The sequence below is a fragment of the Pyxicephalus adspersus genome, chromosome 2 (genome assembly GCF_032062135.1).
Source record: "Pyxicephalus adspersus chromosome 2, UCB_Pads_2.0, whole genome shotgun sequence".
Lineage (NCBI taxonomy): Eukaryota > Metazoa > Chordata > Amphibia > Anura > Pyxicephalidae > Pyxicephalus > Pyxicephalus adspersus.
This window is the reverse complement of record NC_092859.1, coordinates 153,912,502-153,938,899: the sequence shown is the minus strand read 5'-3', so window position 1 is coordinate 153,938,899 and position 26,398 is coordinate 153,912,502. Positions and strand designations below refer to the sequence as shown.

Here is a 26,398-nt window from a genome sequence, read left to right as displayed (position 1 = left end):
TCATTTTAATTTTTTTTATATTATATGTAACTGTTACTTAACCCTGTCTCTCTTGAAGAGGACAGCCAAGCCTTGCCAGATCTTTGGCATTGAAAAGGGTTAAGGTCATTTAAAATAATAAAAAACAAAACAAAAAAACAATGCAGGGATCACTGCCATTTTGGGCAGAAAATTGCACAAAAATGTCTTTTTCTTTTTCTTTCTTTTTTTTTTTCCTTTTTTTTTCCTTTTACTGAAGTAGCGTGCAGTTTTAGATTGCATTCCTAGTTTGAATTGAGATGTATTATAAAGTTTAATTGTACAATATTTGTGATGTTGTGTTTGTGAAGGTTTAGTTTTGTTTCCTTCCTTGAAACCTTCAATGTGGAAAAAAATACTTTTCCTGTTCTGATTGTACACACTGTTAAATTCTTTATGGCCCATTTTGTTTGTTTACGTAAAGTTTGTACCTAGACCCATTTTAATTTTTTTCGCCTTAAATTTTGACATTTGGAGGGCTGGAGACTCGCTATTGGTTTCCCCCTCTCAGTGAGCAAAGAATTGGAGTTGCTTTTGCATCATAAAGACTAATGTGACATGATCTGAGCCTGTATATGAGAATCTGTCTGATTTCCCCCAACCACATCCCCCCCTCTCCCTCCTTTGAGAAGGTGCCTAGGAATAAAAAAATCCCAACTGGATTTGTTTCTCAAGGATTTTTATCTTCTGTGATCAAAACAATGATGTGGAAACAGGAATGAACTGTTATATTCCTGTGTAACAAAATAATTTCAAAATGTGATAAATTCTTAATGAACGAGACTGCTGTGGTTTTTCTTGTGTCTCTTTTTTAAGCAAAAACTTCAAGAATTAAAGGGAATGACCACCATGTGCACAACATCGGACTGATTTGAATGTGGTAAGGGCAAGAAACTCAAAGCAGTGGAGTGAGTGACATGGAATGGGCCAGCCAGGACCCTGGTAGCAGTGTAATTTATTTATGCATTTCTTCTATTAGTCTGCAATTAAGAATGCGCTATCAATCACATTGGGTAAAGAAACAAAAACCTTTTCCCCAGAGTTTTATTCATTCCTATATGAATGTGGAATAGCTCTCACCTCTAGGAGTTGTGCATGCCTAAAGGGCACAGCCCAAACCTTGCCTTTGCCAGGCAAGCTCAGCCTATTTAGGGGCCCTTTAACAACTTTTGTGTTAGAAAACACACACATGCTAGCAAGATTTTAACAAATGCAATGCATTGTCTTATAATGCAAAAGTGGAAAAGGGTCCTTAGTGTGTTAAAAGTTGAGGGGGTCTCCAGAAGTGCTGACTTAAGACTCTTGAATTAAGACTTTGCTGTGTCACACCAGACTACCTAAAAAAAATATTAATTTCAGCAGCCAACGGTTCAATGGTCTTCCCAAATCACCAAATCCAGCCTGTGATGGCCCTGTCACATGGTACAATTCCTGGCTTGGACACCTCATCAGCCCCTATACAATTATTGGAGCCTTTCCTGCAAAGCTTCCTTATTCGTGCAGGTAATAGGTTGTCTTGAGGCCTCTTGCCCTAGGTTGTCTCATCCTTTCACTTCCATATTTGACGCCATGGCCCTGATTTATCAAAGCTCTCCGGGGCTGGAGAAGATAGACTATCCTGAGTAAGCCTGGTTAATCCAGCAAATTTAAAATGGAGCTGGTCCTGGATTGTAAACATTTGCTAACTAATGACTGTTAGACTACCATGGGACGATTTCCTATCCTCCTGTTTTTGAGAGCTTTAATAAATCTGGCTCCATATCCCCCACGTAGGAGCTCATTTCACATGCACTTCCTTTGGGTAAGCCACAGCCTCTTGCAAATGTCTGCAGTTGTGTTTGCTGTACCCATTCAGGGTTTATTTCTAGAGGGGATTACCAGGTCATTTTTATTGTACAAATCTATTCCCTGAAGTAACTAATTTCTGTTTGTCACCAATCAAGGCGATTGCTTCCTAGGCCCTGCACCACAGACCACCATCTCTTTGGGGTTTGCAGGCCCCTAATTAGTTCTTTTGTATTCAGTATTTATTTCAAATGCAGGTGAGCAGATTTTCAATTTTTTTGGTGACCATTCTAAACCTGTTTAGCACAGTCAGTCCTTTGCATTGCTAAGGATTTCAAACAGCCCCTGGCTCCATATGGTGTCTGCAGCAGCATTGTGTATAAATGCAAATACCATAGTATGTAGGAGATTATGTAATGTGTGCTTGAGACACAGCGGCAGGGGATGCTGTGAGATTTTTCTACTCCCAGAACCGCATAGTTCTTGGTTATGCAAAGGATAATTTGTAGGAATTTGAAGATTCAGTACCAATAAGCCATTTCAGACCTGTGGTGAATTATTACATTCCACCAGGGCAGCAAGGATGCTGTGGGTCATCTTCACCTTGCACACCACAGCCCTATTTATTCCTATTGGCAGCCATACTCATGGCGGGTCTTGCAGAGCACATCCCTTCCTGTAGGAATGAAATAGACCAAGGTCATTTATGGAAGCAAAGCTGTGTAGGGCAAGATGAAGGTATCATGCCGTGGGGGATACTTACATTTACAGAACTTCCATTGTCACTGTGCATTGCCCCAGACAGCCCATTCACGTCAAAAGTCCAAAAAAATCAGATCTGCTCCATTTTTTGTGCACAATGTGCAAACGTGATGGAATGCATTTTGCTTGAGAAGTGCTTGGGGTGCTTTCAATAGCGCCATATTATGCTAACACCTGGCATGCATGCTGCAGTAACGCTTGCGGATATGTGAATGCAGCTTTCGGGTCCATTTGGATCATGCCTTGGTGCATGGTATTGGGGAAACCAATTCTAATGAATCAGCCGCCGGACACACAAAAACATAAACAGAAATGTATTTTTGATTCTGGTGCAGAGCAACGTAAAGAGTTACCATGGTATGCAAGGTGCTGCCTTGTCATGGCATTCACAAAAAATGCACCCCAGTAATTTTTTGTTTATTTACATGTAATGTATTCTTTTTACCTTTAATTTATAAAGCACCAACATATTAAGCGGTGCTGTACATTAAATAATAGGGGGTGTACATTTTGGGAGGTGGTCTTGTGTTGCTAAGGACCCTGTCCCTAGCAACCAGTCCTCACACAGTACAACAGCGCAAGGCCTCTTCACCTCCGGCGCCCCGGGGCATGCCGGGACATCTCATTCTACCTCTGCAGTTAGGCGCCACACAAGCAGAAAACTACATTTCCCGTCAGCCCCTCGCGGCGCCGAACGTCACGTGACCCGAACCGCTCAATCACCCTCTTTGTTACAGAGATCGCAGCGTTTGTAAGACGCTCCGGAGAAGGGTGTGAGGCGAGGGCCCGGACGTGGAGTTGGGGGCCCCCGAGCTGCACTCCCGTTATAGGTAAGGGAAAAAGGAGGAGGGGAGCTTACATGGGAGCACCGCGGAGGGGCCGGCTTTATTGCGGCTGCATTATAAAGGGGGAGATGGCCACGTCCTCCGTGCAGTGAGTGAAAGCCGGAAGTGACGTCAGCAGGGTATAGCTGTCCTGGGAGTGTAGGGAGACAGGAGGTGGTGATGGGTGGGCTATAGGTAAGGGATTGCTGGAAAGCTGTGAGGAAAGCTTCCCTTTGAGGCTGCATTCATCACCTATATAACCTTATACTAACCATATATACAGCACAGTGCAAGGGCAGCCAATCACATTTCTCCTTATTGCAGGAAGACTCTTAAAAGGTGGATTGTGATTGGTTGCTGTCTGATTTCTCAGTATAGAGCATGTTATCCAGACCTTAATTAATCCTTATTAAAAAATTTATAAATGCCGGCTGCAGGGCAGCATTGTCAGGGAATGTCTTGCAGCGTCTGTTTTACAGCTCTGCATTCTACCTGTAGACTCCTACCTATATCATACATTGTATTATCAGTGGTCACATATATATTTATAAATTGCATTTCCTTGCAATGATCCATTCACTTCAAATGTCAGTCTTGTGTGTATGATCAGCCAAACAATGGCAGAGAAGGGTAAAAGCCCGGTTAGGTTTATCCTTTGTATCCTGCTAAGGAGAATTTCCTTCACTTCCTCTCCTGAAGATGTAACAGGAAATGAGGGGAAGTCTCCCCATAGTAAACAGCCTATGTACCCTGGAGCATGTACCTCAGAACTGGTGTTCTCCCCAGCCCTGTTTAGCTGGGTGCAGCACTTTGAAGTAACCACCGGCTGTTTTTGGGTGATTACTGAAAGGTTGATTGATGAACAACTGCTGTTTATTCCTATGTAGGCGGGCACAGTGGGGTGCCACTTGCTCGTACTCCCTCTTCCGCTCTCCATGTAACAAAACAGGACTGTGTGCACTCTCATTGATCTGTCACCAGAACAATCACAAAAATAATTTCCTCTGACTCTGCAGAGTTAACCCACCATAAATTGACTTTAACTCAATCCATTTCCTTAAACTTCTTCAGTTGAAATGCCAATCATTGGTTGTTTGTGCCACCACCTACCATCGGTCAGCGCACGGTCAGGTCATCGGCTCCTTGTAATTGATCAGTGTATGTGCCGACACTCCCAAAATAGATTGAAATGCTCCAAAATGCGTCAGTAACTTGTATGAAGGACGGAGATTCTGTAACCTGGCCAATCAATGGTCTTTTGTTTTTACACCCAATATCGATCTCTTTTAGTAGAAATAAAGTATTGGCTTGTTGTTGATTCCATTAAGTGGTTAATGGAACAGGAAAATCAACTTGTTCTGGTGTATTGACAAATTCTAAATCGATATATCAGGCTGCAATTTTTGTTGCTGGATTTTTCGTGATCATTTCCATGTGACAGACAAAGGAACGAGCGCTGTACACACAACAGGCTTCTGTTCTTTAAAGAGGGGAGAACGAGTGACTGGCACCCCGCTGCTCTCCCTTCTATTGACTTGGTCTTCAGGACGGATCAGTGAACGACGTCAGGTAACTTCTGTACACGTCAGATTCCCACCTGAGACTATTCGTATTATCTGAGAATCATCTCACGGATGTACAAAGTCCTAGGCTACATACACACCTCAACTGATTCTTGTCCAATAATCGCCTCAGGACTGAGATCAGACAAGAATCTGGCGTGTGTACAGCGCTCATTGTCCTGGTGGATCCACGGATAAACAATCTTAATGGAAGTGAAGTGGAGAGAGCGCAGCGGGGTGCCGCTTCATCGTTCTCCCCCTCTTCATAGAGCATAATGGCGCTGTATGTACAGCCCTCGTTCATGCACCGTGCAGTATTTTGTTGTTGTAAAGGATTGTGAAAGATTCTTTCTAAAGACATTTATTGCACGTGTGTACCTAGCAGTATGTTCTGCATCATTTGTGCATGTGATATAAGCTGTGCTATGGAAGTGGAAATGTCTGGCTCTGTAGGGTCTATTTTTAAAAAGCAGTGAATCTGACATTCACTGAAATATTCTTTGTTGGGGAATACGTTATTGGTATTGAAACACATAAACCTTGAAGATTCTCTACCAGGGAATGTTCCTGTGAATGTCAGATGTGCTGCTTTATAAACATACCCCTTTATGCTCTGTTACAATGTAATATAGGACATGCAACATTATTGTTATTCATAAACTGTATTTATATAGCGCCAACATATTACGCAGAGCTGTACATTAAATGGGGGTTGCAAATGACACAGACACTGACACTGGAGGAGGAGAGGACCTGCCCTGAAGAGCTTACAATCTAAGACAGGATTTCGTAACATGGGGAAACCCTTGAAATAACTTTCAGGTCTTCCTATAATTATTATATCCACAGGTGGCAGTACGTTAGTGTAGTGGTCAGTGGGAAGAATTCCTCTTACCATGCTGGTCAGTGGGAAGAATGTTACTGGTGTCACTTAAACTGACATTGATTATGGAACCCCCAGCAATCTCTGAAGGAACCTTGGTTGAGGAACCCTGAGCATAAGCTACATACACACGTGCAATATTTGTCATTGGAAAGGATCTTTCACAATCCTTTCCAGCAACTAAGGACTACACGATGCATGAATGAGGGCAGTACATACAGCACCGTTCTGCTCTATGGAGAGGGGAGGGGAAGAATGAAGGAGCGGCACCCTGCTGTGCGCTCTCTCCCTTCGCTTTAATAAAGATTGTTCGCCGTCCATCGTCTGTGGATCCACCAGGACGGCCATTCAGGCGATGGATGACGAGCACTGTACACATGCTAGATTCTCATCCGATATTGTCCCTGAGCCAATTATCGGACGAGAGCCATTGGACGTGTGTGCGTAGCCTAAGACATGTCTATGTTATCTCAGCTTTAATTTTTTAAACAACATCAACATTTTATTAAAATTCAGTAAAACCTTTCTTTTCTCATAATATACCTTGTAATAAATCCAGTGATGTCATTACTGGGTGTCTTAGCTTCTCTATGCACTGCAGGCAGGTCATAGCTGCTGGGAGGGGGCAGCCAGGTGCTGAACATGACTTTCTGAAATCATTCTAGCACCCAGATTCAATCCACCTTTCAAGATATCTCAACCTAGGTTTTAGAGGTGTTAAATGGCTAAATATCCTGATGGGTAGGAATTAGTCTGGGCAATGAACACTTCATTCTCAAGAAGTTGGGGGAGATTGCATAGAACATACTGCTCCTCTTCTGCTGCCTCTCTTTGTAATTCACTTCATTGGCTTCCCTTTCACCTTAGAATGAAATTCAAACTGCTTTGCATTCAAATCCCTCCACAGTTCTTGTCCCACTTACCTTTTTGACCTAACCCTCTCTCCGCTCCTCCAGTGACCTACTAATGACTTCCTCACTCATAACCTCATCACACGCACGGCTCCAAGACTTCTAGAGCTGCCCCGACTCTCTGGAATGGTCTTCCTCGTCCTATTCAGCTTGCTCATTACTTTCTGCTCATTAAAAAGAGCCCTCATAACCCAATGCTTCAACCTCACCTACCCGTCTTCTTCTGTCTCTTAAACCCTCACTGCTTCCCACCATTCCATATCCACTCCCTTCTGCCCCCCTTAGATTGTAAGCTCTTTGGGGCAGGGTCCTCCCCTTCTCCTGTGTCACTGTCTGTATCTTTTTTTCATTTGCAACACCTATTTATTGTACAGCCCTACCTAATATGTTGGCGCTATATAAATCCAGTTTATTAATAATAATAATAATAATAATAATAATATTAATAACAACAGAACTTGATCTGCTTTGTTTTCAAACATCCTGTCTAACCTTTTCATTGTTTTTTTAGGGCCTAAGCAATCATGGAACCCAATACTGCCAAGCCAAAAGTTCCAGATTTCCTCTCCAACTTGGGAAAACCGACACTGCGAGGTGTACGTAAGTGCCCTCACTGCGGTACATATAACGGAACTCGGGGCCTGAGCTGCAAGAATAAGAGCTGCGGAACTGTATTTCGCTGTCGAGACGTCAAACAGCCAACTAAAGATGCCGTGAAGCTGCTCACCGGTTCCGACATGCAGATCTTCTCCGTCAAACAGAGGGACAAAGGACCAGACCACAGATGTCTGGTGGTATTGGGAATTTCTGAGACCACGATCCAGACCGCCGAAGGCACGATAATCACTCACATTAGCTCAGGACGATGTTTTGCCCCCGGGTGTCTTAAAGCCGCAGCTCGAGGGGTGGTAGAGAATCAGTGCCAGCACATTAAGATGGCATTAAACTGCCAGGTTGAAGCAGAGGCGCTCCAGTTGAAAAGTTCAGTCTTAAATGCCATGCAAATCCCGGCAGAAATCAAGCAGGACATCTGGGAGCTTGCTAATGAGAGCTTGGGGCCAATGGTTCAGAAGGTGACCAAATCTATCTTTGTAGTACGTTGTAAGATCACCCAGCAGAACAGTCTTGGTTACCTTCACGTATATCTAACACGGAGGGAAGGCCTACAGAAAGGAGTGGGGCACCTCTTCCAGTGTTCATGTGAGTCCAAAGCAGCCGCATCTAAGACAGAGATCCAGGACAAATGTGTACATTACTACACCTGCCTGGCTGCTTTCGCCAGCGACGACATCCTCTCCGAACAGTTCACAGAGCATTTCTACGTCATGTCCGAAGGTAAGAAAGGTGGTACTCGGACACATAATGCAAATACATGGGGCATTGAGGTAAAAGTTGAACTAAACTTAAAAGTAAAAACAAAAAAACGCACACTTGCCTTTAATCCAGAAGATCCATTAATGCGATGGAAAGTTTCTTTGTGTGGGTCCCGCGTCGTCTTCTGCCCGGCGCAGGCACTAGATAGGGTGATGTAGATGGGGAAAAGTTTGTTGATCTCACTGCGCATGCATGAGATCGGCAATTTTTTTTTCTTCCATTAAAGAAAGAGCTCCTTCTGCTGTGGTGATCAAGACAGAATGGGAGCGCAGGGATACCTATGTCACACATCCTGGGAAGGTTTTGGAGGAATCCTTTCTTTAATGGAAGTAAAAAATTGCCCATCTCACGCATGCGCAGTGAGATCAGCAATCATTTTTCCCATCTACATAACCCAATCTTGAGCCTTCGCATTGCGAAATCTGGTGACGTAGAAAAAAGAACGCCAAAAAAGATGGCAGCGCTTCTTCTGCGCTGGGTCGAAGACAGATACCGGGACGATGCGGGACCCAATGGAAGAAAGTTGCTGATGGATAGACGGATCTGTGGATCATAAAGGTAAATTTTGTTTTTGTTTTTTTTTATTCTGGGTTTAGTTCTGCTTTATTCAAAAGTTAGCTGCATATGTCATGCAAGGTCCACAAACACTAATGTAGACTACCAAATGCTTGATGTTTTTTAATATGCACTATTGTCTTTTTTATTGTTTTTTCTTTTCTTTTTTTATATAAATTTTATGTAAATGAATTGAATTTAAAATGTTAATTGTTTTGCTTTTTTTAAAAAAAAAAAAAAAAAAAAGGTGCTTTGTTTTTAGTAAGTTATTTGTATGCCTCTAAAGTCTCTGGTATTTTTGAAAAGTTTTCTTTTTTTTCTTCAACGTTATGAAATAATGGGATGTGGCCTTTATTCATAAGTATTTGATGGAGTTGAATGCGCTGAAGTAATATATGTATTTGATTTGCAGTGAGTTACTACTCCTATTGAGCTACTAAAAATCCCCTGCTTAGCTCTAGGTTATAAAGTGGAAGTATCACAGTATAGTTTATTCAGACCCACCATCACCCGAAGCTGTCGGGACTGAATGAACTCCCAAGCGCATGTTCAGGGTTTTCGTCATTCAGGCCGGCCATTCAAGATGTCTGAAGGTCCAAAATCTGGAAGGAGGCTGGGTGGGGATGCAAATGTTTGTTGTGCTGCTGCACAGTGAGACAAAGCAGCCCCTTCATTTAGTAAGTATATCTAAAACTGATAAATTGTTGTTGCAGATGATAATTTTGGATAATTGGTACATACTATTATTATTATTATTATTAATAATATGAATAAACCAGATTTATTTAGCGCCAACATGTTACCCAGCACTGTACATTAAATAGGGGTTGTAAATGACAAACCGATACAGACAGTGACACAGCCGGAAAAGAGGACCCTGCCCTGAAGAGCTTACAATCTATGAGGTGGGGGAAGTATCACACAATAGGAGGGGGCATATCGAGTAGCAGTGAGTAGTGAGGGTTTAGGAGACTGAAGGAGGCGGATAGGTGAGGTTGAAGCGTTGGGTTTTAAGAGCTCTAATAAATGAGCAGAAAGTAGGAGCAAGCCGAATAGGACAAGGAAGACCATTCCAGAGAGTCAGGGCAGCACTGGAAAAGTCTTGGAGCCGTGCGTGTGCGTATGAGTGAGGAAGTCATTAGTAGTAGTAGTAGTAGTAGTAGTAGTAGTAGATCATTAGAGGTGTGATGAGAGCGGCTAGGGGCCGATTTTTCTTTCAGGTCAGAAAGGTGTAATTGGGACAAGAACTGTGGAGGGATTTGAAGGCAAAACACAGGAGCTTGAATTTGGTTATAAAAAATGCCAGCACAGAAATTACATTTTGGGCTGGTTTCTGTATACAGTGTATAGTACATTTCCAAGATGAAATATGTACATGTTATAGCAGTGTTTCTTAACCAGGGTTCCTCATAAGGTTGCTAGGGGTTCCTTGAGCAATGAGCAGTTTATAACTCTCAGGTCAGTTTAACTAATACCAGTGATCCTTTTTTCTATCTGTAAGGGTGACATTCGTCCCAATTCTTCCAGCAATATAAGATGAATTCTTCCCACTGACCACCACACTAATGTACAATGAGCTGTGGATATAAGAATTATAGAAGGGGTTACCTGAAGACCTAAAAGTTATTTCAAGGATTCCCCCCATGTCACAAATGTTTTTATTTTATATTATTAGCAAAGGATGATTTCTCCTTTTAAACCGATTTTTAGCAAGAAATAGAGCTAATTTGTGTTGCTCTAAAAAGTGTTGGCAGACTTAATGTCTTTTGACAAAAAATTCAGTGCAGCAAAAATACAGCAGTGTCATTTTATTCAGCACACCGCAGTGTTAAGCATTGATGTGAGCGGACCGGATTGGAAACACGTCGTCTCATTCCTGTTCATTATCCTGCAGTGAAAGAGGCAGTAAAATCCTCATCATCTGAATCATTTTCAGCAAAATCCTTTAACATTTGGTGTTGAGATAAAGTAATTATATAATGTAAAGTTATACAGTAAAATATTTACAGTGATTTTTGGGGGAGTTTATGTCATGTATAATGATTGGAAAATAACATGGCAATAGTGTAATGTGTTCATTAGCTGTCATTTAATAAAGTGGTAAATTCTAATGTTTAGAAAAGAGTTTCCCAACCAGGGTTCCTCCAGAGGTTTCTGGGGGTTCCTTGAGCAATGAGCAGTTTGTGACTCTCAGGTCAGTTTAGGTGACCCCAATGATGTTTTTTGCTATCTGTAAGGGTGACATTCTTCCCAATGTCCAGCAATGTAAGAGGAATTCTTTCCACTGATCCCATACTAATACACTGTGTGTATATAGTAAATATATTCAGAGATTCCCTGAGACCTGAAAGCTATTTCAAGGGTTCCCTCATGTTAAAAAGTTGGTATAGTGTATAATTTTAATTACTGTTGCCCAAAACAGCTATTATTGCTCGTTTCAAAACCACATCACAGTACAGATACGCTGCTGGTCTCTTTACTGAGCACCCTTTAGGGAGATGAAAAGAAAAGGCGGTGACATCTTTGTTCCTGCACATTACTCGAAGTATTTGGTCCTTTTGGGCTTCTATATCACAGAGGTCTGCAATTCAGATAATGTGCAGGGACCCGAAACAGCCGGTGTTTTCAGTGGGAAATTGCGTTGTTCCACCTCAAAAAGTCAAACCCAAAATATTACTCATACCTTCCACAGTCCATTCCAAACACCCTTCCTTGGGTTCACCTTTACATGATCCTCAATAGAAGAATAAGGATACAGAAATAACTTTAATATAATTCATGAGGAAGATCGATTTCTCCACTGACACCCAGGATACGTCCACTAAAAGTTGCTATGAACAAAATTGTTTTGCCAATTGGTAATTCTTTTTCCATAAATCATTCCTCTCCGCATGTTGTTTGATATGCCAAACTAAGGCTATGGTTATACTGGCGCAAGGTTATAGCTACCTCACTCCATTGACCCCATGTCTCAGGGGAGACGTTACATGTAAAGTCTATCTGTGGCAGCCCAATGTAGAACGAATGGGGGCGGCAGCGAGCGGTTAAGTACTGCTAACTGTCCAACCTGCAAATTACTTTTTTTTTTTTAGGAACCAGCGTTGCTGTGCAAGTGTCCTGATGACTGACGGTGCCAGCGGCTGTGAGCCACACACGATCGCTTGTTCCCGCCACAGGTCTAAACCTGCTCTAAGGTGCTCATTTGCACCTTTTGTATTTCAATCTTTATTAAAATATTTTAACATAAGAAAGCTTTAACAGTACAATCATTTTGTCATTAAACCAGCCCTCATATGGGCTTGCAAACTTCTTTTCAACGAAAAAAGGAAAATTGACAGAGAACAAACATTATTAATCCTAATTGACATTTCGCAAAACTTTAACAGAACTATAAACACACAACAAGGTGACAGTTCTATCCGGATTCAAGCCCCTAAGACACGGTCAAAGACCATCCCAGAAAGTTTTGTTATGCGATGAGTGTTTGGACCCTACAGACCCGCTGTCTTTAAATTATGGATAGGACTGACGGCCACACTAGGGAAGGAAGGATTTGAAGGGAGAGGACTCTCATTACGAGTTGTAAGGAATGAAATATTGTCAATTTATGTGGATCTATAAGTCATCCAGAGTCAATTTTATCTAGGGTGTTGTGTTAACCTATTGTTCTCCATAACCCAATTCAGTTCAGCAAAGATTGGCTCCAGGATTACCTTTGTTTTCCATGACTTGGCTAGTGTTATACGGGTCACAGTAGAATAAGTTTATTTAATTTCTGGACTGGTTTGGGTAGAATTAGTCTAATTTCCTAACAGGGTCCCCTCAGTTGGGCCATTTGGACCTTTTGGATGATCATCTTTAGCTACTCTGTACACCGCAGCATTTGTGCGGACCATTTAGAAAATTCAGGCTTGCAGAATAAAGTGGGGCCGATCATATCACTTTGACATGCCATGTGCCTTCCAATTGGAAATTATTGGAAAATTTTGAAAAAAATAAGAGTAAAAAAAAAATACAATAGACTACGCGATTGGTATTCTTTGCCTGAACAATGTATTAGTTGCTCGCGAACTATATTTACGGATTTTTTTACACTGTTTATGATCTATAAATACAATAATTTGATGGGATTGGTTACCATTGACGTGTTTTATTTCAATCACACAGGTCTGAAGGAAATAACAGTGTTAGAAACTGACAGCAAGATGGACACTGTGGAAACTGTGGTACAAATACATGAAGAATCCTCACCATTGCTGAAACCCAAGAAGCTGAGAAAGGAAGATTCTCCAGGTGAAAAATCAATGTGTTTATTAACATTTGTAAATACTTAATAAGGGAGACTGGTGGAGAGTAAAACATACAGGCCCTGATTTATTAAAGCTCTCCAAGGTTGGAGAGGATACATTTTCATCAGTGAAGCTGGGTGATCCAGCAAACCTGGAATGGATTTCATGAGTCATTTGCTATTTGTTAGCAAATGTTTTGAATCCTGGACCAGATCTATTCCAGGTTTGCTGGATCACCAAGCTTCACTGATGAAAGTGTATCTTCTCCAGCCTTGAAAAACTTTATTTAAATCCCGGCCACTGGCTGAGAATGCTGATCTCCTCTTTTGAACATGGTGATGACTTGGCTATCATGTTCACTGACACTTTAACACTTAATGATCTAGAACAAGTATAAAATTCAAGATTTGCATACTTTTTTTGAGTCAATGTATTGGTCAGTACTGCAGTAAATTGTCTATTAAATAGCTAGACAATTAGCATTTTCAAACAATAGTCCAGGAGTGACCATGAACCCATGGGCACCTTTACTTCAAGCATAACTCTGACCTAAAGAAAAGTGTAAGGTATTTACTATCTGCTAATGTTTACTCAAGACAAAGGGGTCTCCTGCTTTAGGACTCTGATTTTTTTTTTTAGAATGGACACTATAACTAAACTAGTTAAAGCAGTGTTTTTCAACCAGGGTTCCTCCAGAGGTTGCGGGGGTTCCTTAAGCTATGAGCAATTTGTGTATCTCAGGTCAGTGTAAGTGACATCAATGATCTTTTTGGCTATCTCTAAGGGTGACATTCTTCCCAATGGCCAGCAATGTAAGGAGCATTACCCTGACTCTGTAATACCAGCCCCATTCTCTCCAACATGTCCGCCATCTTCTACCAAGATTGTGTAAGGTTGTAATGCTGTTTAATAATTTACAAAAAGGAAAAAATAAATAATGTGTTAAGATAAACATCTGTCCAAGTTGCATTTAATAAAAATAAGTACCCATTCAAACTTACATACAAATTTACTCAAACAATTTACATAATCTATATTGTTTGTAACCTGAGGACTGGCTGTTGTGGGCTACATCAGCTTATTAGCACATTAGTGTGCCGTGTTCTCTGCAAGTGTCAGTCTGGTGCTTTATTTTAATTGTTTGAGCAAAAATCGGGGGGTGGCTTATTTGATGGGGATGCCTTATCATCGGGGAAACACGGTAGGTCCTAAGGAAAAACAGGCTGTGAAATGATTGCTAAGCTAAGCTTTGTCTTTGATGTGTTATCTATTTATTCGATTTAAGGTACAAACTCCTTGGTGCAAGAAACTACTCTTAACAGTGGGAAGAAGACTACAGCAAAGAAAACACCAGTCAATTCGTCAGCAAAGCGACCAGGTACACAAGTTTTCACTGCTGTCCCGTTGGTGTGAAATTTTCAGAAAGATGATTTTAGCATTGTATTCGTTGTGATGATATAAACATGACACAGCCTTTCTTGGCCTTTTTAACATGGCAGTACCCTTGAAATACCTTTCAAGTCTTTGGGAAACTCCTCCTATATTTACTATATCCACAGCTCACAGTATATTAGTGTAGTGCTCTGTGGGGAAAATGCCGGTTAGATGTTAGGAGAGAGGTTCTCTTTAAAGGTTAGGTTTATGCTTATTGTACAATACATTTAGGGATATGTTAGTTTACTTAGTTACTTAGTTTAAAGGGGAAGTATACCCAAAACAATAAAATCACACTTGCCTTCAATCCCGCAGATCAGTCTATCTGTCAGGAGGTTTCTACCATCGGGTCCCGTGTCGTCCTAGTATCCGTCTTCGGCCCAGCGCAGAGGCTCTGCACCAGGCGCCACCATCTTTTTCTGGGTTCTTTTTTCTACGTCACCAGATCTTGCAATGGGCAGGCACGACATTGGTTTATTTGGATGGGGAAAATGATTGCTGATCTCACTGCACATGCCTAAAATCTGCAATTTTTTATTTCCATTAAAGAAAGGGCTCCTCCAAAAGCTTCCCAGGATGCGCGACGTAGGTATCGCTGCACTCCAATTCTGTCTTGATCGCCGCGGCAGAAGGAGCCCTTTCTTTAATAGAAGAAAAAAATTGCAAATCTCATGCTTGCGCAGTGAGATCTACAATCTTTTCTCATCTACATCACACGATCTAGTGCCTGCGCCGGGCCGAAGTCGGATAGCGGGACGACGCAGGACCCAAACAAAGAAACCTTCTAATGGATCGATGCATCTCTAGAATTACCTGCTGCTGTTTTTTTTTATTACATTTATATTTGTTTAGGAACTCTATTTTGTTTAAAGAAAACATTTATTAATACTTATGTGTGTCTTTGTTTTACAAATACATTTTTAAAACATGACAAAGGCTTCCCAAAGCTCTATGGCTTAGCAAGGGAGATGGCACATGATGAAAGGAAAAGAAAGATCCTGTGATGTATACTGTTTTTCTTTCTTCAGCCTCCAACCAGCTGACGGATGAGAGCCAAGTGTCGCTGACCTTCACAGACTGGCTGTCCAGCGTGACAGAGCGGATCCACCAGACTATGCATTATCAGTTTGATGGTGAGTGTACAGTACTGACATTTCAAGTTTAAACAACTGCATCTGCTAAGAAATAGCACTGTAATATATTCTTATCAGTCACAAAGTTTGAGTTTACATACATGGGTGTTTGAGGTTTGTGATGAGATGTATTGCACAGCTCTAGCACAGACATTGGTCTCAATACAGGAATAAATCTGATGTCCCCAGCTGATGGCTGATTTTTTTTATTTCAGCCTGGCAGCTGTAAGAAATTGGAATCAAAACTATTTTTCATGCAAGTGCTACTGTGTGGTTAGACTCTGACCTCTGCCTCCATATCAGAGGGCAAACAAGAACAAAGAAGTCTTTGTACAAATACTCTAAAACTCATTTGTCATTGCAGATGCCATTTACTGTCTTTGTGACCTTCTCTGGCTTATGCTCATATAGGATATTAAACGTCAGTCAGCTAACCCAGCAAACTGAATTGGTAAGAATAGAGCACAGCTCCAGCAATAGGTGAATGTTATTCTTCAGCTATAGAGTGACATGCACATACATAAGATGTTTTTATTTTAACCTCATGGTAAAGCTCACAATAATTTATATGTTGTGGTGTGCATTATCATATAACAGTGGTCTTCGGCCGATTTATGTGTGTTCTGGTGTGTTAGCAACACATTCATTTTGAAGTTCAGAACCACACTGTTCAGACTAGTCTACTAAAAATAAAAAGATTAATGTGATGTACAGTAGAAGATCCATATACCTTAGGTCTCTGTCGTTATTATTAATATTATTATTATTATTAATATTAATAATAAACAGGATTTATATAGCGCCAACATATTACATAGCACTGTACATTAAACAGGGGTTGCAAGCGACAAACAGATACATACTGTGATACAGGGGGAGGAGAGGACCCTGCCCCAAAGAGCTTTCATTCTAGGAGGTGGGGGAACTAACACACAATAGGAGGGGGATATGGAATGGTGGGAAGTAGTGAGGATTTAGGAGACAGAAGAAGACAGGTCGGTGAGGTTGAAAAGATGGGTTTTGAGTGCTCTCCTAAATGAGCAGAAGGTAGGAGCAAGCTGAATAGAACAATGAAGACCATTCCAGGGAGTTGAGGCAGCTCTAGAAAAGTCTTAGAGCCATGCATGTGATGAGGTTATGAGTGAGGAAGTCATTAGTAGGTTATTGGAGGAGCGTCTGGCTGCAGCATTCATAATAGATTGTAGAGGAGAGAGTCGGGTTAGTGGAATACCAGAGAGGAGGAGGTTACAGTAGTCCAGACGGGAGATGATAAGAACATGTACAAGGAGTTTGGTGGTCTCTGGGGACAGGTAGGGGCAGATTTTGGACATGTTGTGCAGGTGTAAGTGACAGGACCTGGAACTGTTCTGAATATGAGGGTGCAGAATCGATGGTGACGCCAAGACAACGTGCCTGAGGGGCATTTATAGAGCACAGACAAAATAGCACTGTACCTACAGAATCCAATGCATTGGGCATCAAGAGCTGTAAGTGCTAACCACCTGAGATAAAATAGCATAAACCCCATAAACCATACCAATGCACTTCAATTCATCCGATCTATACTCTTTGTTTTACTTTCTCCTAAAATAATTGCAGATATGAGCTGTAAATATTTAATGTACAGCGCTGCATATTATGTTGGCGCTATAAAAATCCTGTTTAATATTATAAATAAATCTATTTCAGTCTTAATCAGGCAGGTCATTATTGCAGAAAAGGACAGGCGATGTCCCTTCTGCAGTACCTTACCTGTCTGATCCCTCCAGGTATCTGGCAAAAAGCTGAGCAGCGCATGTGCAATATCAGCTTTATCAGGATACGTGGCAATCCCGGGTTCCCTTGCACGTGCCAAGAATGAATGAACACCTGCGTGGGAGTTCAGTCATTCTGGCCCTGCCAATCTAGATGACCAAAGATCGTCCTAAGGAAGAGAAGAAGATAGCAGTGCCCTGCGAGGGAACAAGGACTGTGAGTAACACGGGTTTAGTTTCAGTTTAAACTTTTTCTTTGGATTTCACTCAGGAAATCTCTTCAAGCACCCAACTAGAATAAATACTGTGTGTGTTGTATGTATATGTAATGTATACTGCTGAAGATGGCATCTTGTGTCTTCACCTTTCAGTTTTTTTATTGCACGATGTCTGAGGTTGGGCGCTCCCATACATTAGGACCTCACTAGCAGATAACATTTTAATGGTAAATATGTTATAAATACAAAAATTACCCTAGCATATATTTTCATTGAAGATTACAGGGGGAAGACTGCAAATGGACACCCAACTCTATTCTGCATTGATTCTGTTATTTTACTTGATAAATATATCACTGAATTTACTTAATAGTTCTCCCTTATAACATTATTATTATTATTATTATTAATGATATTATTGTTATTAATAATAATAATAATAATAATAATAATATCAATATCCAATATTTATAAAGCACCAACATATTACATAGTGCTGTACAAAGTCCATAGTCATATGACTAGCTGTCCCTCAAAGCAGCTCACAATCTAAATAATAGTCATATGTCATTATCACAGTCTAGGGTCAATTTTAGGGGGAAACAATTAACCTAACTGCATTGTTTTTTTTTGCAATCTGGGGGGAAACTGGAGTACCCAGAGGAAACCCACGCAAACATAGGGAGAACCTGCAAACTCCATGCAGATACTGTCCTGGCTGAGATTTGAATCTGGGACCTAGCACTGCAAAGGCCAGAGTGCTATCCTGTGTAACATTCTATTACACCATGTCATGTTTAATTCAAGGACCCAGATTTATGCTGTTGTTACATTCTCTGCAGGTAAACCAGAGCCTCTCGTATTCCACATTCCTCAGTCTTTCTTCGATGCACTCTCACAGAGATTGTCAATGGGCAATGCAAGGATGCGACTCCCTAATTGCACTACAGGTACGTTTTATGATATGTGCTTACTGGCAGCATGCTACAAAAGTGGGCTTATCCTTGTCTATTCCTGTTTAGCTTACCTACCTGTGTTCCACCTAAAATATTTCCCTGAAGGGTTTGTCTCTCTTGTTTTATTCTGTTTCTTTTTTAAATAACATTGAAAAACATTTTATCTTTGTAATTGACAAATATGTGTTGGGAGAAAGTTTATTGTAAAATTAAAGGCAACAGTATGGCAACATATACATAAAAGTACCAAATATATTATGTATATGCATAAGCCTCATAATTTATACAAAATACCTTTTCTCTCCCTGAGCCAAATCCTCTTTCGTTTGTGTCTCATCCTCCCTCTCCCAGACACTGCATAGCACACTAAGTTGTTTCTGCAATGGTGCCAATACAGAAAGCAGTGAGCAGGACTTGGTGTGGTCAGGTTCTGATTGACAAGCTACATTTGTGACACTTTTTTTTTTAATGGTCAGCTATATATCTACTTTAATTACAGAACTTTGTGTTTTACAGCTTTTGTGAGAAAAGATGCTCTCCCACTGGGGACTTTCTCCAAGTACACATGGCATATAACCAACATTTTACATGTGAAGCAGATCTTTGACACTCCAGAGGTAAGTGCTCAGTGTTCACCTTTAGCTCTGTGGATGACGGTGTCTTAATAATGTCTAATGCAGAGGTGGCGGGCCAGTAACTTCCTATCTGTTTCAATGTCATAAAATACCTTATACTGTCTGATCACAATTTTTTAAATACTCGTTTGTCTCCGTTCTCTAGTGGGTGCCACCATGTTCTTTCTTCTCCTCTGTTTTTGATCTCCAACCACCTTGATTGGCCAGGCTGGGATGTTCATTTAGTTCTGGTAGCCCCAGGGGACGTCTGCATGTGCCGGCTATTTTTTTGTGTGACCCAAGGACTGTCTATGTTATTGTGTTATTGCAGAAGGGACATCCCCTGTCACTTTCTGCAAAAAACACATTCCTGATCACAGGTTTTTAGAGCAGTACATCATTTGTTCTTTTTAGCTATTTAAAAGGAAAATATTTTGATACTAGTGAAAGGCTGCGTGCATACACACGTTCAATTTTTGTCATTGGAAAGGATCTTTCACGATTCCAACGACAAATGACTGAACGGACGCTGTACATACAGTGCCGTTCTGCTCTATGGAGATGGGAGGGGGAGAATGATGGAGCAGCACCCCGCTGCGCTCTCTCCCCTTCATTTCCATTACGGTCATTCGTGAATCCACAAGAACGGATCTATGAATGACCAGCGCTGTACACACCCCAGATTCTTGTCCGATATCAACCCTGAGGCGATTATCGGACGAGAATCATCTGACGTGTGTTTGTAGGCGATCACGGAACTGCTATAAACCAATTTGGTAGTATTGTAGATGGCCATTGCCTGGTCTTCTAATAATGTTAGTGGCCTGGTTGTGTGTAGCTTTAATTCTTCTGATCCACTGACCCAGGACAAGCAATTATCAAGTCTGAAAAGCTGAAAGTACTGGCACAAATGCATCAAAATAGCAGACTGGCAACCAGAATAAGGGCTTTGGTTTCCTATACAGCTAAAGGCCAATCAAAGTACTAAATACAAAGCTGAAACACTGTATATGAGCACCTAAGCTTGCTAAAGCATTTACAAATCTGTGCATTCTGTGAATCTTTTTCCATTGCTTTTGTTCTTGCTCTTCTTTACAGATGCCACTAGAGATCACCAGAAGTTTCGTCCAGAACAGAGATGGAACATATGATCTGTTCAAATGCCCTAAAGTTGAAGTGGAAAATATTGCGGAAACCTACGGGCGATTAGAGAAGCAGCCCATCAGACCACTGGAGCTCAAAACCTTCCTGAAAGTCGGTCAGTGTTTTATATTTGTTGTCATTAACCTGACCCTGTGTTATGATCAATTTTTTTTAGGACTATTGCTAATAAAGGCATGATACCTTAAATCAGATGTTGCCTAATTGAACAGAAGTGTTGAGAATCGGGTATGTTCTAATGTCTGCTAGTACCAGTCCACTTGTGCGTCCCTGTGATGCAGCCTTAAATCCTAAGTCCAGGTCCAGGGTATCCACAACTTTCCAAGCCCTGCCTCTTCTGAGGGCCTATGGATAGGTTCATACCTGCTGAGTTCCATGATTTTGCACAGCTTTCGGCAGCTGGCACCCTGTCAGACACTCGAGCATTCTAGCAGCAGCATTGGTTTAAACAGAACCACATGTAACAACTGGCGGCTTTGAGGGATTCTAGTACTGCCCATTGCAGCCACACTTTTGATTTCCTTTGGGTCTTCCCGTGTCAGAAACATGCTACATGTGGCAGAGGTTCCTAACGTGAGAAAGCAGTAAACATACACAGCCTCACTGCCAATGTGATTTAGCCCTAAATGTTTTAATGATCCCATACAAGAGGTTATTCTAGGCCACTAAGGGAGATTCTTATCAGATAAAAGTGAATTTGTTTTTGCCTAATGAAGTTCCCTAGTGGCTCCAAATGTTGCTTCTGTGTGATCATTAAAATTGCTTTGGACAAGCAACTTGGTGTGCTGATGGCAAACCTCAAACTTTAAATTGATAATGACAGTGCCATCTGCCATAGTAATTCAGCCCTCTCCTTCTTCTCCCAATGATGTCTATCCAGCAGTTGGTGATGTGTTTAGAGGCTGGACAATTAACAGGACCTATGCTTATTGTCTGTCATCCACCACATTCATTGCTGGAGTTCCTAAAAAAAAGAATGAATAAATATTTGAAAGATTTTTTGCACTCAAAGTGCATAGTATTCTTCTTACTTAAAACGACTTTTGGTTGGGGGAGAAGAGAACCACGCAAACACAGGGAGAACATACAAGCTCCAGATAATGTGGTAGACACAATTCAAACCTATGACCCTAGAACTGTGTAAAGCACGATATAAGTACGAAGGAAAATCCTTGCTGCTGTCATTCGTAACAATGCCCATTTTGGACAAAGTAACCATTTGTTGCTTTTTCGTTTCAGGTAACACTTCCCCAGACCAGAAAGAGCCAACTCCATTCACTATTGAGTGGATCCCAGACATCCTGCCTCTCTCTAAAATCGGCGAGCTTCGCATTAAGTTTGAATATGGTCACCATCGAAACGGACCCTTGCCAGACATCCACGCACCCCAATCCCAGACTCTGGAACACACACTAGAGATCACCCCGCTTACCACTATCACCTTTGATTGATTCTCATTGTTGTGTCCTTAAAAGACAGCAGTGCTGCACCTTGGTGAACTGAATTCAATGTATAAGGCAGACACCATCGTGCTAATTCCTTTTTTAACTACTAGAGGACAGCTGTATTATGTATTACAAACTTTTGGATTGTGAAGTCTCCTGTGAAGTAATATTCTTTTTTTGCTGCTATGTTATACGGTATTTTGTGTCAATATAAATGTCTCAGTTTTAGCCACGCGGCCTGCATCATATTTAAATAACAGAAACGGCGAATGTTTATAGACAATTGGGGACGCTTTGGGCAGTGGCTTTCTTCATTGGTCATTCAACATTTTGAAAGATGTTGATGACAGGAAGCACATTTCATTACATTGAATTTTTTTTTTTAATTTGTACGACTTGACATTCGTCTCTCTCTTATGGTACTTCTAAGTCGACGGCAGTAGAGGAACTCTTACTGGACACTATAAATCGGATTGGGACCATTTTGTTGAGGAAAATCGGTCAATATACTTTTATCTCGAAAGATGATCTGTACGCCATGTGATCCTTTTATATATAAATATTAATATGCCCACTTTGTCTAACCTTCCAATTTGCTATCCTTTTTTTTGTATGCTTTTATCATATCATGTACCTGTAGTTAATTTTGTTGATGAGATGGATGGAACATTAGCAAATTTGGATAAAAGTGAGTATAGCACCTGTGGAGATTCTGAACATTTTTTTAATCTGGTAAATATGTTATAAGGATAATGATACCTAAGCTCGGAATCAAGCGGTCACTGCCAAGTTAATGTCAGGACAAAAAGGTTTAATTCCTAAACATTGTGCATGTACATGTGCTAGAAATCTAGCTCCAAATCTGCTCCAAACCCAAGCAAGGTTGTCAGTCCTGCCTACTGAACTACAGAGCGCCATTTATCCCCTAGCCTTCTCTCTGTCCCATTTCACATACATACATTGATTTCTTTCGCAGAAGAAATAGTGCTGTAGCCGTGACTCACCCCCTGCGTGTAAGAAAAAGGGCTTTTGTGAAATGTTGTTTTGGTGGCATATCAATATCAATTAAGCTTCCAGCATCAGCAACAATCCTTCAAGTTGGCTATGATGTCACAGAGAGTAATAAAAATGGTTTATTGCTATGTGAAAACAGATAAAGAAAATAACTCCTTGGTCATTCTCTAGAGCAAAGTTCCTCCAAAGTTTTCTAGGGGTTCTTTGAACAATGAGCAGTTTGTGTCTCTCAGGTCAGTTTAAGTGACACCAATAATCCTTTTGGCTATCTGTAATAGTGACATTCTTCTTAATGCAGTATTTTCCCCAGAACTTGTTTAAGGCTGCATGGGAAGGCGCTGAAGGTGGGTGGCAGCCCCTGTATTGTGACCCAACTTTTCAGTAACCACTGAAAAGTGCCAGGTGGTGCACCCGGCTAGAAGAGGCCAGGGAGAACACTGCAATGGCCAGCAAGTAAGAGGAATTCTGACCACCACACTAATGTACTGTGAGCTGTGGATATAGTAATTATTAAAGGGGTTCCCTGAAGACCTGAAACTTTTTTTCTAGGGTTCCCCATGTTAAAAAGGTTGAGAAACACTTATCTAGAGGGGCACGCTGAGATTTGAGGTTACATTTTGATAATGCGTATGCAAATCCTTTAACAAAGCTTTGGGTTTCCCATTTTTAGTACAGCTGTGTTTCTGTTGGATGACAAAATTATGCACATTTGGCTTCTAATAATGTGCAGTTTTTAGGATAATTATTCTCTGATTGTTTTCATGATATCTTTAAGTACATTGGGCCTGATTTATTAACCTCCTGGGCGGTTCATTTCTGTCCGGATTTATATGTATAAAAGCAGTACATTGTTTTTCATGAAAAAATTTACTTTACATATAATATAATAGTATGAGTATAATAAAGTTTGAAACACAAAATCATGTCAAAATAATAAATGAATTAAAAAAAAATTAAATAATTTAATAAATAAATAAGTATGCTCATACTATATAATATACTGTAAAATAAATGTACATGAAAGCCAATGTACTGCATTTACACATATAAATCCACTGTATTGCATTCAATACAGTTATTTTGTATTGAATGCAATACAAAAAGATTTGAATTTCCCGCCCCACCCTGAACAGAATGTCCGCACACTCCAACGTCACCGGCAACTCCCCGAATGCAGAGAACGCTGGCTGGAGGAAGAGAGAAGACCCGAAGGATGACGCAGGATGCCGGCAGATCAGGTAGGACGAGATTTACTATTATTTCCTATAGGTTTACCTATACCAAGTGTGACTCTGGGTTACCGCCTCCAGCTTTTTTTTCTACCCCCGAGTCACACTCTGGGTTACCTCTGGGAGGGTTAAAGCTCCCCAAGTCTGGTGAGGATACACTTTCATCAGTGAAGCTGCGTGATCCAGCAAAGCTGGAATGGATTTGGTCATATATTCAAAACATTTGCTAGCAAATACCAAATGACTTTGAAGAAATCAATTCCATGTTTCCTGGATCACCCAGGGTTACAGATGAAAGTGTATCATCTCCAAGTCTGGAGAGCTTTAAATACCAAATGACTTTGAAGAAATCAATTCCATGTTTCCTGGATCACCCAGGGTTACAGATGAAAGTGTATCATCTCCAAGTCTGGAGAGCTTTAATAAATCTCGCCCATTGACTGCATTTGTTATCTCGTAATTTATCGGTTCCCATCACCAGCCACCTTGACCTTGCTTGCTGTCCACTCCCTTAGCTCGTAGAACCAACCATTCCAGCATCTTCTCCTTTATGTCGCTGGTACCAGGATTACATTATTGGTCAGGTGCTAGGTGAGCCACTTCTATGTGTCATCCTGGTCTAGTTTTAGAGGAGAGTTGATACTTTGAAGAACAAGAGTTCTGTGTTTAGCCACTTTGATGGATGAAGACTAATTCATCTGCTGATGACCTCTACTTTTAGAAGGACCTCTTATGGCATCTGCATGAATGAGTTCTTGTGAACACCCTCGGAAGAGGGTCACAGCTTAACACTTCTCTTATAGTAACCCCTATCCTAGGCCATCTCTCTCTAAACCATCATGCATTCTTCTTTCCCCCCTTACCTTGTGAAGCTATATTATTATTATTATTATTACACAGTATTTGTATAGCGTCTACATATTACACAGCCCAGTACAAAGTCCATAGTCATGCCACTAGCTGTCCCTCAAAGGGGCTCACAATTTAATGTCCCTACCATAGTCATATGTCTTCAATACAGTCTAACTTCATTTTTAGGGGAAAGCCAATTAACCTAACTGCATGTTTTTAGATATATTTGCCCAAATCCCCTATTCAGGTGCCTCATTTGTGGGTGCCAAGGATTTCTAATTAATTGCTTAAAGTGGATATTCATGGATCTTAATAATTCAAACTCCAACCACTTTAGCAAATCAGTCCCAGTAAATACATATCATGAAGATTCTCAACTCCTTTAGTGACCCTGATTTAATAAAGCCCTCCAAGGCTGGAGAGGATACACTTTCATCAGTGAAACTGAGTGATCCAGCAAACCTGAAATGGATCTGGTCCAGGATTCAAAAGATTTGCTAGCAAATAGCAAATGACTTCGATTAAATCCATTCGAGGTTTGCTGGATCGCCCAGCTTCACTAATTAAAGTGTATCCTCTTCAGCCTTGGAGAGCTTTAATAAATCAAGCCCAGTAAGTCATACTCTTCAGGACTAATTTACTAAAAATGGTCAGGCTGTTCGTTGTTTCTCTGCAAAGGCTAATTCACTTAGCTTACTCTCACTTTTTGACACTATAATGTCCCAAAGTTGTTGAATGTTGTGTTGAATGGTACTTAGCAGACCCTTATGGCCTCACCCAGAAACTTGTTAGAGCACCCTAAGAGTTTTTTGCTGTGCAGCCTGCTTAGTGACGAAAAGCCTTTATACGCTCTCTTCAAATTCCCCCACAGTTCTTGTCCCACTTAAATTTCTGACCTGATAGAAAAATAATCCCCCAGCCGCTCTCTTCGCTGCTCCAATGACCTACTAATGACTTCCTCACTCATAACCACATCACAAGCATGGCTCCAAGACTTTTCTAGAGCTGCCCGGACTCTCTGGAATGGTCTTCCTCATCCTTTTCAGCGTGCTCCTAGTTTTTGCACATTTAAAGAGCACTCAAAACTTTTCTTTTTAAACTTGCTTACCTGTCTCCTAAACCAGTGGTCTCCAACCTTTTGGAGCTGGCAGACCACTAATCTTATAGACTCTGGACCACGCAAGTGTGGAGAGTGTCACTCAAAGGGGAAAAAACTTCCCCCATAGTGACGTCATAATGCCAGAACCTGCCCCCTCTCCCATCGCAGGTCTGAGCCTGCGATAGGAGAGTAGGCGGGTTGTGTCCAGACAGAGACACAACTTGCCCACTTCCCTGAGCCTACGATATGTACGGCAGACATGGTCTGCGGCTCTAGCCGGTGCACCCCCCCAAGCGGGATCCTTCTCCCGACCCCTATCCCTGGTTGGGGACCCCTGTCCTAAACCATCACTACTTCACGCCGTTCCATTTCACACACATTTCATTTTCACTTCATTTGAAGTCCACTCTGTCGGACTCTTTAGACCCTTACCCCTCATTGTTGCTGTTGTCTACCGCCCCCCCGGCCCAGTATCACAATTTATGGATAACTTTGCATCCTGGCTCCCTCACATTCTTTCCCATGA

At 41.2% G+C, this 26,398-nt stretch overlaps 1 protein-coding gene across 1 annotated transcript; it reads left to right on the top strand.

The window, feature by feature from the left end:
• Positions 1 to 3,259: 3,259 nt before the first annotated feature.
• Positions 3,260 to 22,383, top strand: C2H2orf42 (chromosome 2 C2orf42 homolog). The gene is made up of 9 exons (XM_072402801.1): positions 3,260 to 3,395; positions 7,257 to 8,080; positions 12,842 to 12,967; positions 14,249 to 14,341; positions 15,426 to 15,530; positions 18,345 to 18,452; positions 18,975 to 19,075; positions 20,171 to 20,330; positions 21,473 to 22,383. Exons 2-9 carry the CDS (start codon positions 7,270 to 7,272, stop codon positions 21,682 to 21,684), a joined length of 1,716 nt encoding a protein of 571 aa, XP_072258902.1. The 5' UTR covers positions 3,260 to 3,395; positions 7,257 to 7,269; the 3' UTR covers positions 21,685 to 22,383.
• Positions 22,384 to 26,398: the final 4,015 nt, after the last annotated feature.

Coding starts and splice junctions, on each gene's coding strand:
- C2H2orf42 (XM_072402801.1), top strand. CDS start 7,270: ATGGAACCCAATACTGCCAAGCCAAAAGTTCCAGATTTCCTCTCCAAC. Junction 15,531..18,344: donor TATGCATTATCAGTTTGATG/GTGAGTGTACAG, acceptor CATTCTCTGCAG/GTAAACCAGAGCCTCTCGTA. Junction 18,453..18,974: donor ACTCCCTAATTGCACTACAG/GTACGTTTTATG, acceptor TGTGTTTTACAG/CTTTTGTGAGAAAAGATGCT.